The 17,197-nt window shown below is 42.1% G+C and overlaps 1 protein-coding gene across 2 annotated transcripts in view; it reads right to left on the bottom strand.

Moving 5' to 3' along the window:
- CRMP1 (collapsin response mediator protein 1) overlaps positions 1–17,197 on the bottom strand; it is a 51,660-nt gene that overhangs the window by 3,179 nt on the left and 31,284 nt on the right. For both annotated transcript variants that reach the window (XM_009471124.2, XM_087736936.1), the window contains exons 7-12: positions 14,230–14,298; positions 12,072–12,192; positions 10,835–10,991; positions 5,718–5,859; positions 3,910–4,080; positions 2,454–2,633 (exon numbers count right to left, since the gene is read on the bottom strand). In XM_009471124.2, the coding sequence (XP_009469399.1) occupies positions 2,454–2,633; positions 3,910–4,080; positions 5,718–5,859; positions 10,835–10,991; positions 12,072–12,192; positions 14,230–14,298 (840 nt within the window). The remainder of the gene's footprint in view (positions 1–2,453; positions 2,634–3,909; positions 4,081–5,717; positions 5,860–10,834; positions 10,992–12,071; positions 12,193–14,229; positions 14,299–17,197) is intronic.

The raw sequence follows: 17,197 nt of genomic DNA, 5'->3' as shown, positions 1-17,197 counted from the left end.
ATTCAAAAGAACAGATCTGACCTAAGATTTTTATTTTAAGTAATATCAGTCACCACCATCTCTTCTCTCTCCATTCAGAGGCTGTTCAGCAGGGTTGGTTCAGCTGCTGAATCCCACTCTGGTTGTTGCAAGACTGATACTCGCTATACTGATTGGAGCAATTTCACTCCTACCTGTATTCTCTCTGCTCCTCCCCTTCAAATATATTGTTACCTTCATCAGAACTCATTGAAAAGCGGTGGCAATTTTTAAATTATAATTTAAAAATTTTCCACTTCTTGTCATGTACTAGAAAACCAGTTACACACTAGACTGTGGCATGGGACCCATCTTTCATTATCTGTCAATACAGTGTCTGTCATTTGAGCTCTGATTTCAGTTTGAGGTCTCTAAATTTTATCCCTGTACAGTTTCTGTAAGGAATATGAGAAGAGACAATCATAACAGCCTCACTGGCCTTAAAATCACAGGAACCTAGGAAATAATATTTTTTTCAAAACAGTTCCAATTTTCAGGAGGAGCCTGAAGCCATTGAATTGCAGAATCCAAAGCTCATCAAAAAGATCAGAAATCTGTGGCTTACAAGATTTTTGCTTCGGAGCCATTTGCCCAACAGGTTAACAGTGAAATTAAAATACCATATCGGAAGAACACTATTCAGAGGGGTTTGATCCAGCGCTTACAGAAATCGGTGCCTTTTCCTTGCTTTTGGTGACAGGAACATCAGGCTCAGAAGAGCCACCGTCTCACAGGCTGAGCCAAAACTAATGCCCAGAAGGGAGCAGCTGCCAATCACAGCAATGAAACCATCTCACAGGGATCCACAAAGGCAGGAATTTATACTGCCATCCCTGTGCCAGGGATAAATTGAAATTGCTATCCTGTGCCAGTTACAGCTCTGCAGCCCCTTGTTTGACAGGTTTTTTCTATATTCCTTTGTCGTGCACTGACATATCCAAATGGTGGCTGATATGACCATCACTGGGTTTTTCTAAATATTTGCAGTCGATAAAATTCGATAGTGGGAAAAGAAACGTGGACATGAATCTGCTCTCCCTTCCTCTCAGCAGGCAGCAGAGGGAGCTGCAAGAGCAAAAATGTCGGTCCTTTGCTTGGTTCTTTTGCAGACCTAAGTATCTAAAGGTAAATATTTCCTAAGTATCTAAAATCAAAGGTCTTTCCCCAAATCCAGGCCCACTTGCAAGATGCAGGTGACTGGGCCCAGCTACTTTTGTGCAAACTCCTGGTATAAGACACCACTCTCTGATATTTGGTTTTAAAGTGTTGTTTTCACTATTTAAATTATATTTATATAATTAATATATAATCTATACATAATCAATATATAATCTATACATAATTAATATATAATTTATATATAATTTTCTAATTTAATATTATATTAATATATTATATTATTATAGATATTATATTATATTAATATAATTATTAGATTATAATAATCTACTTTATATAGCACTCCCATGCACTAAACTCTTGAGTGTGAAGAGAAGGCCCATGTCATCTAAGTGGCAAAAAAAGTGTAACGCTGATTGGTACTTTGCAAAACTTTTGCAGATGCATTTGATTTTTAGAGTGCCTCCTCTCATTAGAAGAGCAGACCTTTTGTATCCCACAGCTTGACAGAATTTGTATAACAAATGATGAAAGAGAAAAATCTATCAACTCGCTCGTAGACTTAATTTCAGCTGCCATCCCCACAGGCTGTGATATATGCTTGGTTGAAGAAAATACGGGGTTTAGTCAATTTGTCTTGTTACCTGTCCTCACAAAGTGAACTTCTTGCTCAGTAGCAAAAAGCAATTTCCAAATAACCCTGAACTAGTGCCAAGTCAATTGGTTTTCAACAGAGGAGCACTGAGAAAATTCAAAACCAGAAGTGACCCAGTGTTAATCTTGGTCATTTCCCAAGCTTTTTATTAAACACAAAAGGAAAGTTTTCTGAGCTGTGAATGCTGCTGATACTCAGCTCAGCAAATGCACCAACAGTTCAGAGATGCCAAATATAATGAGTATCTCTGGCTTGCACGCTTTTGTTCTCTGCAGGGTGGCTGTTCAGTATGCAAAGCTCAGTAAAATTTAAAATTCCGTTTTTCTTCTGACCAACCCTCCTCCCAAAGAAGCTTTCTCTTTTGCCTGAATCTTAACTAAAAGTAAATTCTATCACTATTCCACCTCCCTTCAAAAGACTGCACAGCTGGACATAAGGCAATTATACCCAAGTGGCAATTACATGCTCTACCCACTGAAGCTCACAGTGTTGATTAAGTTACATCAGTTCACACTTGTGGAGGAACCAGTTTTTTGGTCATGTTTTGAACAAGTCCATCTGATATGGACTCAGCACGATAATAATAAAAAAAAGTGAAATGTGCTACTGTGGTTCCAAGAATGCATGACTATAAAGAAGATTAAGTAATATCCAATATTACCTTATTCCTGATTTTGATGCGCTGGTAAAGATATTCAGGGAAAGGTTTGCGAGGGATGAAGCGGCCCATTCCCTTATTTACGTGCAGATTCCCATCTTCAAACACAATCTTCCCTTGGCTTATGACCACAAGCGGGGCACCATGGCACTCCATTCCTTCAAAGATGTTGTACTCAACGGCCTGAGGATCAACAAACATATTCGCTGCAAGTTCGGTACAAGATCTCCTTCAGTTAGTAACTTATAATCTGTATTCGTAGTCACATTTTTAGACAACTGCTGTTAAGAGGCGTATAGAATTGTTTTGTCTGAAGGAAAAGCAATGCATTACAATATGAAATTATTTAAAACAATCTCTCTGATCAGACTTTCCTGTATCAGACTTTCCTGTATCAGACTTTTCCGTATCAGACTTTTCCTTTCCGTTGCTTACTTTCCATCAGGGCTTTCTCTCATTTGTTTCTGAGGACTTTCCGTGTTTATCCAGAGCCTCTACAAGTGCAATAGCCTTAGTAAGAAGGAAAATTGTGACTCAGCTGCCAGATACCCAGAGGATGTGGTCCCACCGTGCATCTACTGTGACTGCATAAGGGAATTTCAAAGGGACCAGAACACACATTTCTGTCTGAAAAAGCCCAGAAAGGACCAGGAAAGCCTGAGTCTAAATGGGAATGACTGTCAAGGACAGGTGATTATTACCTTCTTGAAAACACAAAGAGATCCCAAGACAGAGAAATAAAAACTGAATCACTTAAACTTACTTTTTAAAGGTTTCTAAAGGTTTATGCCTTTTTAATATAAGCCACGTTACTGGATTTCCAATAAAACGTTTGGAGGAATTCCCCAATATAAAAGACCAAAGCACTGAACAGTAAGATAACAACTTTAAAATACACAACACATAAGAGAAAACCCGTCACAGTCAAAATCAAAGCAACTGTGAGTCACTGGTACTCTGCACTAAGAGCACAAGTATGCAGCAAAGCTTTGGAAATAGATAGAAAATCCCAGCCGTGAAGCTGCTCAGAGCTGTATTATCAAAATATTTAATCACCTGTCACAATTTAGAATACTGTTGATTTAATCATGTGATTTATAATATCACGTGCTTTTCAGGTAAGCAAAAAAGTGAGCTGATTTTAAATTTATCATCACAGCTTTACTAACGTCAGCTGCAGACCTGCTGATTCACACCTATTTACAGCTCTGCCACAAGCATGCAAAAAATAGTACAATGGTATATGCAGAGAGAAAAGAAACCCTTCCTGATCCCAGTGCTTCCAATGCAAGATTTCAATACTTTCATCTTCTGAAACACTCACCCATTTCAGAATAGGAGTAGGCAGTTATCCCACTCCTCTATATCCCATGCATTTGGTGTTCACATGAGTTAGATCAACATTTGAAAAGCAACAGTGACATTCATTTTTTCTTGCTGGTTTTCCTTTTCTCCTTACCGATTTATGGCTTTTAGCTGTTATAGTCTTCACCTTATCAGGGTCCCAAATAACCACATCAGCATCCGATCCTACAGCAATCCGGCCTTTTCTTGGATACAGATTAAAGATTTTGGCAGCATTGGTACTGGTGACAGCTACAAACTGGCTCTCGTCCATCTTACCTGTGGCCTAAAAACAATGTGACTTGAGCAAAACATGCTTATAAAATGGGGATTCACTATTCAGAGTGCCGAACGATCAGGGAGATACAGGAAGGCTTGTGGTTCATATATACGGTGATGTTGCACGAAACAGAGGTTTCGTCAAGCAGGACTTTATATAAGGCACAATACTTGGGAGTTTCAAATAAATGAATGTGTTATTCCTGGCATCCCAAAGAGCAGCCAATAAAACCTTAATGCAGCTGATACCATCAGGTTGCTCAGTTATCTAAGGTCCCTTTCTCTACACACTGATGCCTAAATGCGTTTTGTTGCTAGTCCTAGTAATTTCCATTTAAATGTTTTAACAATTTTAAAAGAGAGAAACTCATGTGAGTATTACGAGATTAAATAAAAGATCAAGATTCAAACTCTTACAAACATTTCTTGCAAATTAAGTCCATTCTACTATTAGTATTACCAAACCTACACATCTGAGTCATACAACCCCAATTATAAAGTCCTCGCCTGGAGAAATGTCACCACCAATTGAATTTTTTACACAGTCAGCGATGGCTTAATAGCAGCTGTACACATCAGCATTTTGATTTCTCAGTAGAGTATTTTGGGGTCTTCCCTGGCAATAAGCAAGAACAATGCTCCAAGGAAGAACAACAGTGCCAAACTTTTTAATATTAAATAAACACTTATTTCCTGCCTGGTGAAACATGATATTTGCAAAATATAAGCTACTCAGTGGTGCAGGACTGAATGTTGCCACCTGGAAATCCCATGTTGCAGCCCTTGCTGCAGCTCCTTCCCTTTGTGGGAGTAACAAAAGGGAAATATTGCTGGCTGGCTGCGCTTTGCTTGCTTCCCTGCTTTGCTCCTACATGGCAGGTATCTGAAGCTGCTTCTGCGCTTGGAATCTCAATAGTGGTCTCTGAAGAAAGCGGTTATTAAACACAGTCTGGGAGAAGTGCTCATGACAGCATTGTAAATACGACCACTTCCCAGTTTGCAATATGCATTCAAGCGCAATGCAATGTAAGGCAATGGGTGTGTGCATGTGTGTGTGTGCATGGGTGTGTATGTGAAGATGGACAATGGAGGGAGACTATCGTTATATATTAGGATCCATGGGAGCATCAAAAAATTGCTAACTTATACCGGCACCCCACCGCAAAATATGCCAGTATGAATTACATGCAATGTTCTCCTTCAAAGCATTTTATCATCTAGCCTCAGGCTCAGCTGCCATCCATTTGTAATTTCTCAAAAACGATGAGACACTTTCCAAATTCAAATAATCCATTCATCATGTTTATACGGGGTCCACTTCAAAATCATTAAACTGCTCCAGATCCTACATCTCGAGAAGCATCCACTCTGACATAACTGAAAAATTGAGCGGTGGAGTCTGTGAAGCCTCGGGTCTAATAAAACATGATGGTCTTGCAGTGTCAAAAGTGAAACACAGCCCTGAGTTTATAAAACTGGAGAAGGTTTTTGAAATAAGCAATTCACCTCGTAGTAGCGCTCTCTCAGGGAATTCTCAGAAATGTATTAGAAAGTCACTTAAGTACTGGCCAAGAGTCTGCTGGCTTTCATTATTCAGCCAACGCTCAATTTCTTTTTAGTCCATAACAGTAAGCAATTACTTACTACAGCCTTGTCCCAGACAACAGTCATTCTTTCCTCAATTCCATTGACCCCTTCAGGAATCATAGTGAAGTTGTCCTTTCCAATGGCTTTCTGGGCAGTGCTATACGGGCAATGTCCACTTCCCGTCACCTGCAGGTCCCCACTGTGAAGTTAACACACAGAAGGTTTAGACCAGGCATTACCAAGGTTACCTTGGTCTCAGACTACCTGTGAATGGACCTTTCAAGCCTACACACCAGAAGCATAGGCTGTAAATCATGTCAGCAGCCTTTACATGTTGGCTACAGATCAGTGAAGAGCAACAATGGCATTGGACATCTCCACTTTCCCCCAGGAGCAACCCGAACTCCCAGATTACAGCCCCCTCGGGTTTCAGGCTGCTTATCGACAGAGATCAGGCATGAGCCCGCTAACCAGGACAAAGGATTACTCCAGGATTAAGGAAATGATCGGACGCTTGTATGAAATGTCTGTCACTCTCAAGATAAATTAATTCACAACCATGTTGAAAAATAATGGCTGATTTTACAATGCAAAGTCATGAGCATCAAGCTTGTTTCCCTGCATTTCTCCCCTGCACATATCTTTTTCTCGCAGTTCTTACATGAATTGTCTAACCTTCCAAAACGGAACCATGAAAATAAAAAAGGAAGGAAAGTTTTTTATCAGGTAGTCCTCTAATTAAGCAAAGAAAGGCACAGTGCAAGTCAAACATGCACTCTGGATTTATCTAGCTTAAAGGTCTTAACACAGAAAAAGGCATGGAGTAAAACACAAAAAGAGCTACCAAATAATAATGCTTTTATTCAAGAAGTCATTTTTTTTAGCCTAGAGAAAATTTTTTTGCAGAGAACAGAACTGGATCACAGCTGCTCTCGGGAATAAGGAGGAAGAACATAACCAATATGCAGAATCTTGCAAAAATAGAAAGACAAAAAAAGAAGATAGGTTCTTCAATATCCACAGGAAAGAGGTGATATTTTTAGGTCTTGATTAAGCTTACAGGAGTCAAGCACATTAAAATACACTACAATTTCTCTTCTGTCACTCCAGAAGGACAATGACCGCCAGAGCCTGTCATCCTTTTCTTTAGCTGATTATGTAAGTTCCAGCTCCGAAACATCTGAATGATTCTGGTCCACAAATTTCGATTCCAGCAAGCTAACAAATAGCCACGTACAGAGGAAAAAAGTGTCACACATCAGTAATTCTAATGCAATTTTCTGGGCTGCCAGCCCTAATGATTACTGACAGTCAGAGAAGAACCTTTGTCTTCTTTTCTGGTTCTTCACCATGCTCACATCCATCCATCCATTGTTTAGCAGAACCCAAACCCATGTATTTAATAGTGAAAAAGCAGCTATGTTTTAGCTATTCCTGATTACTAATGACTGCCTGGTGTTACTCCAGAGGATTAAACCAAATCCATCAGTTAAACATTCATTTATTCTAACACAACAATCAAGTCAGAAGATTGCAATGCAATTTCTTCCTTTTTGTTGCTCTTCTGTCAGCTAGGCTTCTTGTGGCTTATCCTCTCTCTCTTTTCTGCACTCTGATGAATACAACCATGAAAACCTGAATGTCACAGCCAGGCCCTGTATCACTGCCCGTTTCCCTGAAGTTATGTTGCGCTTCTTACACCTGAAAGATAAAAAGGAGTTGCTTCCTCTGACCTCCATTTTCCCTCTCCTCTGACATTTAATGACATTTAATGACATGCACTGCACTCCCCAGTCTAGTCAACAGAAGACTTCTGCAGCCAAAGCATGTAGCTCAAAAGCCACCCAACACCTGCTGGTTAACCACACAGGTGCTCCTATCACCTAGATATACTCTACTGTCAAATGGGGGATGAGCATCAGATCAGCTAAAAAACTGACAGACAAGAAGGGATCACTGTGGAAAACATCTCCAAAAGAGGGAGTGGTAGGAATTAACAGTGGACATGTGTGTATCTTTAAATGCCACATCAATACCCCACTGTCTTATTCTTCCCTGTAAAAAAGGCTTTCATGGCAGATTACGTCTTCCATGAAGCACCAAGATCTCATATCACTAGTTCAGAAGAGATGGCATATCACAGCGGCAATAACACAGCAGTACACCATGGAAGATGAAAGCTACCTCAGGTGCACGGCCCATAGATGAAACAATGACCGAATCTCATGAAGCAAATCTAACCTGTAAACCCCATGAGACATGCTGGATTTTTATACACTCAACTGTTCAAAGTGAAAAACCAACACTTTCTGTGGAAAACAGCACAAGCAGTATGCTGCGTACTTGCAGAGGAACAATGTTGTAAGGATTTTTTAATGAATGTAAAATATTGGTCTCCTGATGAACAGTGCAATAGAAAAGTGAAATACTGTCTTTCCCATCATCCTTGCATAAAATTCCCCACAAAGGCATGGCAGACTGATAAAATATACAGTTCTTTTTTTAGTTTCACAGTACAGATTTAAAGTATTAAAACTGAAAGCAGGCTAAGCTGCTGTCATTTAAGATCTAGGACTTTAAGCCAATAAAAAAAAAAAGCCATTTTTGCATGCTTGGAGGATAATGAAAACTTCTATGACTCCTCAGTTTGTCTTTCTGATGTTAGTGTTAAAAAAGTCATTATTTGGATTCCAGTTCTAAAAATTCTCTTGCTATTTTTGCTGATCTGTTTTGACCCACATACTATTATTTTGGGACTCTCTTCTAGAAAACATATAGCCATGTCTGATAGAGTAAAGAGCCAAACATCTTGATACACATTCACATGTGCTGGCTGAGAGCCTTACCCTCTCACAATGAGCTTCACTCTTTATAGTCCTGACAGGACTATAGGAAGGACATGGACCTGTTGGAGCAGGTCCAGAGGAGGCCACAAAAATGATCAGAGGGATGGAGCACCGCTGCTATGAGGAAAGGCTGAGAGAGCTGGGGTTGTTCAGCCTGGAGAAGAGAAGACTCTGGGGAGACCTTACTGCGGCCTTTCGATACTTAAAGGGGGCCTACAAGAAAGAAGGGGATAGTCTTTTTAGCAAGGCCTGCTGCGACAGGACAAGGGGTAATGGTTTTAAACTAAAGGAGGGTAGATTTAGACTGAACACAAGGAAAAAATTTTTCACAATGAGGGTGGTGAAACACTGGAATGGGTTGCCCAGAGAGGTGGTAGATGCCCCATCCTTGGAAACATTCAAGGACAGGCTGGATGGGGCTCTGAGCAACCTGATCTAGTTGAAGATGTCCCTGCCCATGGCAGGGGGGTTGGACTAGATGACCTTTAAAGGTCCCTTCCAACCCAAAGCATTCTATGCTTCTATGACAGTGCCGGATCAGACAAGAAAAGTAATTTTTCTTCCTTGTTTTAAGGAACAGAAAGCTCAATTATGGAAAATCATTTCTGCCACCAGGCCATCACAACAGAACAAATTCCTGCGTATTCTTACCAGGAACGCATGTGACTCAGAGCTCAGCCATGCATCCACTGATAGTGCAGTGAATGCAGCATCATTAGGGCAGCTGAGTTAAAACCTGGATTTGGTGGGCCGGACAGCCTGACCCGCCATGTGCAAGGAGAGATGTGCACACTGCAGCAGCAGCACTGATTGATGGCAGCTTCCTTCCCTTCACACATATGTGCCCATCCACCTAAAGGGCAGCTCTGCCCAAGCCCGAATTACACATGCAGGGCTCTTATATCACCAGCCACACTGGCACTGCCTGCCATACAGCCTGCCAGTTAGTTATGTGGAAAACTAACCTCAGGGGGAAATGTTTTCTGAAGACCAGTGGGTCAGTTTTAGGGTTCAAATTCTACTGCTCTGTCTAGAGGATGGGAAACCCTAGAAAGGGTAGGCAGATGGTGAGATGAGTGCATAAGGTTTTGAATGGTAAGTTGAGTTCCTCACTCCAGCACTAGCAATCTGTCCTGATGGGACTTCAGCTGTGAATTTCTGTACCATTTCAAAGCAGATGGTCTTTTGCTTAAGCTAAAGAAGACCCACAGTTGGCTACGGGCAGGAAATACTTTCAGGGACGGGTTTACAGTCTAGGTTGCTGGCAAGGCATTGCTGATGTCTTCTTTTCTATATAGGAAAGACACTTCTCCCTCTGCTGTCCATATTCCTTTCATCTCTCTAATGATAACCCTCTCCCTGCCATCCTGAAGACAGTCAGCCCATACCCCTATCCTGTCAAGTGATGGCCTCCAGTCACCAGCCTGTCTCCACCTGAGTCCCTGACAGTCTCCTTTGTAATCCCCTCTGGCCTCTTTCTCCTGCCTGACATACTTTCTCTGTATGTACCACTTATCTTTGCTGACTTCCAGCTTGAGGACCCTGGAACCTATAAAGACACAAGGCAAACTAAAAGTAAAAACAAGGCTGCAAGAACTAAACACAGGTAAACTTGTACGATTTTGGTCCATTCCAGATGAAGGCAAACTACCAAGTCAGAACTTTGTAATACACAGGAGTTAAAACCACTGAACTCTGCTACAAACACTTACAATTCAGTTTAGGACAGCCTGTTTCTCAAAAGTGCTCACAGCTTGCAGCCCTGCACCAGCTTTGCCAAAAATTGCACCAGGAAAGTTTTCTCGATTCCAGGTTATCTCTGCATTCAGGGACAACCCTGATTTCAGGAGCTGTGCTTGCCAGATATGACCGGGGGCTTAAAACTGAGTCTGTTCTCACAGATGGGGGTCTATCCACCAGGCTGTTGCTTACACTGGATGGTGAGGCTGCCATCCAATCATATATTAACAATTTGGCTGGAGAGAACAGAGATCTAGGGAGAAAACTAGTCTGAAGTCCTGGGCTAAACACTATCCAGCTGTACAACTAGGAATCACTTGAAAAGCAGAAAGAAAAAGAATTAATTCCTGAATAACCAGCAGTTACCTCTCTAACATGCTAACCAGGAGCTGCCGAGTCCATCCTTGCTCACCTGGCTGACAGCCTAAACACAGGGGTATAACCATCTCTGGTTTTCTACGGTCCCTTTTCTGCTGTTTCATGTATGAGACTGGTCTAAAGCAAACTGAGCTGATCCCTAGATGCATCATCACATGTGGTTTCTGCACTTGCCTGACCACCAGCTTGTAAAAAAAATGAAGGTCTTACCATGCTAAGAGTGAATTTAAGTGATCTGGAGTGGTAGGATCAGGGCTCAGAGGTGGCGAGGTCACAAAAGCTGCAGCTTTGGCCCAGTTTTTGCTCCAGTAATGTGTCCCATCTGTCCCCAAGCTGGCAGTGATCGGCTCTCCAAAAACAAGGGGACCTTGGGGAAAGCAAAGATACACAGGAACTGATTACAATCCACTCTCTCTTCAGCACATTATACCGTTTGCTGCATGCAGCCATGTATAATTTACGCATTGCTACATGGCCAGCGTAGCTCCCAGAAAATTAAGCAGCCCTGGTTTTGTCTGTATGATAAAAAATTAATCAGGAGGCTCTCTGAGCTACACATGCTTTTGATCAGCATATTTATAAAGCTCCCCTTCTAATCCAGAAGGAGACTGTTCATATCTGGTTTTAATTTGTACTGGTTTAATCACAACCATGTTCTCTACGTTGCTCTGCTTCGGAGTGCATTTAGGTGGAGGATGGGCTCCAGCAGACAGATGCCTTCTTACTGCTCCCAGGTTGGGCACAGCACCAGCAGATAGCAGCATATGGTCCCCAGCACCATACTCCAAGTCTTCAAGAATACAAATATCAAGACAATATTTTGCTCTTTGGCTTTTCCATATTGCTCACACGCTTTGTAGCACCAACCAGCAGAACAGTCCTGACTCGCAAATGCAGCTTTGAAAGCGGCTGCCCCCAGGCTCACAAGTCCCTTTTGGGTGCTTTGTAACCTGGATCCCTCCATGGCTCCAGCAAGCAGTGTCGACCTGCAGTCCCTGGGGTCAGCCTCCAGCAGCAAGGCCAGGAGTGAGCACCAGGCATCTCTAACAGGAGGTTCACTGCCCAAGCTACCCTTCAGAGGGTAATACCCTGAAAAAAACCCAAAAGGCACAGAGGATGTGCTAGACCCTGTGAGAAAGAAAATATCTCCCTCTCATGAGAGGAGAGAGATACAGCAGTCTAAGGGAAAGGTAAAAGGGAAGACAGGATAAAGAAGAGTTACAACACAATTTCAAGGGGACAGTTTGTGGGGAGAGTTTCTCAACTGAAAAATGTAGAAGGATTTCCCTTCATCTTTCCCAGCCATAAATATTTCGGGTCTGTGATGGTGTTACCGTTCTTTGGTAACCTCTCCCTATATCTTGTGATTTGGGTCATGTTTAGGTTTTTCCACTGAGCTTCTACTCAACAAAAAAACGAGTTTGGGGGAGAAAAGGAAGTCTCTTACCTTTCTTTCTGGCCAGTGCAATGATATCAGCTGCACTCTTGCTCATCACCTTGGTGATGTACACTGGGCAGTTTATTCGACTGGCAATGGTGATGGCACGGAACACTGCTTCTGCTTCAAGCTGAGGAAAACAAGGAGGAAAAAGTGAACTGCAAAAGCAGACTGAAGAAAAAATGAACTGGAGGACTGAGCCATATTTCTCATTTTTTAACAACAACTCTTCAGGGGTTGATTCTGCTTTTTCCATAGAGAGAGATGCAGTGCTGGGAAACAGGCAGCTAACCCAACCTCAGACACTTTGAGTTAGGAGTGACTACAGCCAGGCTGCACCCGTTAATGGGGTACAGCTGCCCCGGCACAAATACAGCTCCCTGGCTCGCTGCACCCCAGGAAAGGTCACATTCAAGCAACTGATGGGGGTCCTCCTTACCTCCCTCCCACCTTTCTGCTTCAGACTTCTACCCTGCAGCTGGAAGGAGAACGAAGCAAGGAAACATTGCCCCAGCTTGGAGACAATCTCTGAGCTCTCCCTGGCAGCTTACCCTATGCAATCTTTACATAAGGATAAGATGACAGTGAACGTAAAGTATTCTCAAACAGCAACTTCAGCACTATGGACTGAATTTAGCCCATAATCCATAAAAGCCTTTGAAGCATCGCCCAGTAAGTCCCCTCTGTCAGCAAGCGTAAAGGCAATCTCCTCCCAGGGAGCCATCTGGGATGCAGGCACACAAAGCAGTCGTCTTCAGACAGAGGAGCAGTGTTTCCCAGGGGCTCTGGAGACTCCTTTCCCAGCGCATCAGTTTTATACCTCCTTCCCAGATGGACTCACAGTATCAGCATTTTAAGACCTAAAACTCCACTGTGACTGGAAATACTGACTCAATGGTACAGAAATTTCTCTCCAAGAGTTGTGCTAGAAAAGTTGAGTAATTTAGCTCTTCCAAAACCACATGGCTTAATTCTCCACAGTTTTGTACAATATTTTTTCTTAAATCACACTGTTGCTTCAGGTTTACCTAGGACCTTTATCACAACATTTGCTCTGGAAGCCCCAAATGCACCCGCAGAAGACCAGGGAAGGAGCCAGGACCTCTGTACCTCAGTGCTGGGGCTGAGGTTGTCAGATGCACAGTCAGAAAGAGGCAATACTCCTTTCTGGAAACTGCAAATGCAGATTTACCTTAGGTCTTTGTTCTCATTAAAAGGAAACAACTCCATTCTTTTAGAATAATTTAGGTGGAAGTTAAACAGCAAAATGAAAAAGTACATAAACAGTTCAATAGAAGAATGTGACCAATTAAGCTGATTCCTTTTGCCTTGGGGAGAGGTTATATAAAGATCTGCAAACCACAACAATCTCTTCAAGTTTAGCCTCAGATCCCCAGGGCCTTGTCTCTCCAGTCTTCAAGGAAAGCAGTCACTTCCCACTACCGCCCTCCATCATCCCATTAACGGTCTGACTGTGTACATTAAGGGACATCCACATGTCTCCACCTTTTCCTTCTCATTAAAGAAACCCTTTCCAGATGCCTGAGATGATCCTTGCCAGAGCCTGGTTTTTATTATAAGAGAGTTGCATAAACTGAGCTGCTTCACAGCATCTTTCCGTTCTCACATATTTGCATTTCTACAGCCTGCATTTCTATTACAAACGTATCTGCTGGCATAAACGTAGATTTATATGTGGGTGTATGCATATGCACAGTATATACATACACATACATCTCATCGGAAGTTTTCAGCCAAAGCATTTTAATGAATGCAATTACTCCAAAGCCTAACCCACAAGCTGCACTGCTGATTTTTACTCCGATAAGCCCATTTTTCTGTCGTCACGAATCAAATCACAAGGGTCAAACTCAAAAATACATGCACACCCGTGCCCAGGGCAGCAGGAGCTGGGACTCCTGAGTGTACAAGGACCGAGGGAACACACCTGCTGCAGCAGCAAAAGGGTATTTCAGGCAAACAAACAGGCTGAAGGGGACCTGGACTTTTCAAGGCTTTGAATAATGCTGGAAGAGGCCATGGGAGAAGCAGACGGTTGCCTTTCCCCACTCACCCATCTATCATCTGCACATACAGAAGCCAAGCTCCGATCCTACATGCTCAACAAAATATTTCCATGAACGACAAAATGAGTGAAGTCTCTTACCTCCTCGGGCCTGCTCAGGGCATGTCCCTCGGGTCCGGTGATTCCCATCTCCAGGATACGCTTTTGTTCCTGCAACATAAGATAAATGCTGACAACCACTCCAGGATGAGACCCTTGCACCAGGCATCCTCTGAAGGATTAACAGCCATGTTGTCTGACTGCCCCTTTTTCGTCTGTGTAAACGCAGCTGCGGAAGCCTGCTGCCGGGGGAGGAGGACTGAAAACACTGGCTATAAACTGGTCCTATGCCACCCTGGCATCTGCCCCGTGCAGCCAGCACAGATTTCAGGGGAAGATCTGTCGCTGCAATGCGATAGAGCATATTTGTGCCTCGAGCCGTTCGGCTGCACCATCGGAAATCTCTGCTCTCCAGACACCAACCCAGGGAACAGGTTTCAATCAATCTACTAAATAATAATTACAGATATTTCCAGCCCACAATTCTTTCTTCACTCGCACAAGTTCCTCTCTGGCTGCAATCCATGAAGCACTGTTATCTTCGTTAAACTTTCAGCATTGCTGACACTTCATCAAATAAAGTCTTGCCTTTGGCATCCAGTTTTCTGTAACACTTTTTCCCTACAGAGTGAATCACTAAAATTATGTTTTCATGAAAGGAAAACAGTGCTCTCCAGTTGTGAGGGGACTGTGTCCACACCAAAAAGCCCATCTTAGGACCAATGGGGGTTTGTCAGAAAATCTGTGCCTATCAAGCTCCAGAGCACTGAGATAATGTTTTTAAAATAGACAAAAAGCTTCACCTAACTTTTAATTTAAGGTCAAGCAGTGGTATTGGAATATATTTCCCTTTTTGTAGAAAATGGTGGTCAACCACTTCTGATCTGAGGCTGGTGCAGGTCTGCCAGCAGAGCAGTAGGACCAGAGCTGTGGGTGTACCTCCACCGCGGCCTGCCCTGCTCACAGGCCTCTGATGGGCTGAGCTCAACAAATGTAATGACTCTGTGATACAGACAAATGTCCCCTAGAGACCAGGATGAAGTTACCAAACATACTTTACTGTGTCATCTAATAAATATTTGATCCAAGGTCCCCGAGGGTGAAAAGCTCACACATTACCAACACACTCCAGCAAAACCTGAGCAAGCTAATATTCACGTATACCTTTGCCTTTGCTGCAATCAATCAAGGCTGAAGAGGCATTAATAGGAATGTATTAATCTTACTCTGCAATTAAGATTATTTTGTTTAGAAAATCATAATGTTTCATAGGTATTCTTAAAAATAGCTGTTCTGAATCATTAATGCAACAGCTCTGAACAGTGCCAGTTAAAGACTTCAGATAATTAAAATACAACAAAAAATAAAGTTGCAACCATATAATACAAAAAATAGCGAGATGGCAAGGAACGGAACACAAAGAAGGATAGGTTTGTATCTTGAAGGAAATCATAAAATCAGATCATATGATAAAATTACCCACTGTAAGAGGATTTGATAGTGCTAATAAGATAGAATATTTGTTTGATAAGATCAAATTTGGATTTTCACACAGGATAGTCCTGCAAAACCTGCCTGCAGGCAGCTTTCTTTTCACTACCCAAATAATCCTTCTAAATAAAAGCATAAGGAAAGACTGATTTTATGAGACATGGCAATGGCGAAGAAATATGTTGATGTATAACATAATTTACATTTCTTTACTACTTCTTCTTTTCCTAATAATTTTTCTGTCCTGTATGTTCACATTCCATGGCTGTATATTAAAGCTGATCAAAGAAAAACGTAACTGCAATTCCACAAGTGCACCTTGATTTTAATGGGGAACATATCAAAACATCACGGTTGCTATTTGATTTGTTTCATTTTGCCATTCTTCCAGTAATATTGACATATGTTTCTTCTTATTAATTTTCATTCTACTGGATATTTTATAGTGTATTAAAACTACAAATTATATATTTTGGTAGTTTTAAATCATGCTAATCTTCATGGGGAATCAACTATTTTTTCCTCTTGAGTCCAAATGAGGGTTTTCACCTGGTTTCAGTGGGGGAACGACACAACTGCAGTGTATGTGTCTGTTTACTCCTCACTAGTAACTTTTGAGCCCAGTGGTTATTTTGGCCAAACTTGAAGGGAAAAGGGAAAGATGGCTCTCAGAGGTGGTAAATTCCTACCAAGCAAATAAAGGATAGAATCCCACTGAAGGAAAAACAACAAAATAAACCCATGTGGGCAAGAGCCCTTATATACTGCCCAACCACTCAAACGTTCACTTGAGGTGCTCCCTTAACCATGAGACAAGGTGGCTCCCTAGTCCAGATCTCAAAGACAACTTGTTTTTAGCTATTGTAATTTCCCTGTCAGCTCTGCAGCCTAGTCCTTAGCAGATAAACTGGCAGCTAAAGAGCTCAGCAGCTAAATCAGTTGGCTCACTGGGAGCCTCACGGACCTCCGAGGGGCTCTACACACATACATAGGATCAGAGGAGGGAGACATCTTTGCAACAGCCTTAGAAGATTAATCTGTCACAGATGTATAGATTCATAACAATACCCACCCAAACCCACCCATTCTGCTTTATAGAAAGACCAGCAGGAGGTTTACTATCGACTGCTGTCCTTGGGATACCTCTGTCGCGCAGATCAGAGCTACGGCACACTCCAGTGCGAGGACAGTACCTACACGAGGGACCTGACCTGCAAAGAGTGCACTGGGGATCCGGGACATGTTAAGGGAACATACTGAATTTGACCCCAGTTTCCTGGTTCTGACAGGCATCTTCGAAGAGCATGACTTACACTTTAACACACATTTTTGAAATATTTAGACGATCACAGTGGTTTCGTATTCTCAAACTTCAGAGATTTATAAGAATATTCTCAAAAATAAATAGGTCTGAGAGCTTTACCACCCACTCTAAACTCACTATGCTGCTTATGCTGATAGCTGCAGCAAGACACATTAGCATAAACCTTCCCAGCTCCACTTTTTGTCCCCAAAATCT

The sequence above is a fragment of the Nipponia nippon genome, unplaced genomic scaffold (assembly GCF_047370975.1).
Source record: "Nipponia nippon isolate SJK-2023a ecotype South Korea unplaced genomic scaffold, ASM4737097v1 scaffold_6, whole genome shotgun sequence".
In the NCBI taxonomy this organism is placed as follows: domain Eukaryota; kingdom Metazoa; phylum Chordata; class Aves; order Pelecaniformes; family Threskiornithidae; genus Nipponia; species Nipponia nippon.
This window is presented reverse-complemented; position numbering and strand designations above follow the sequence as displayed.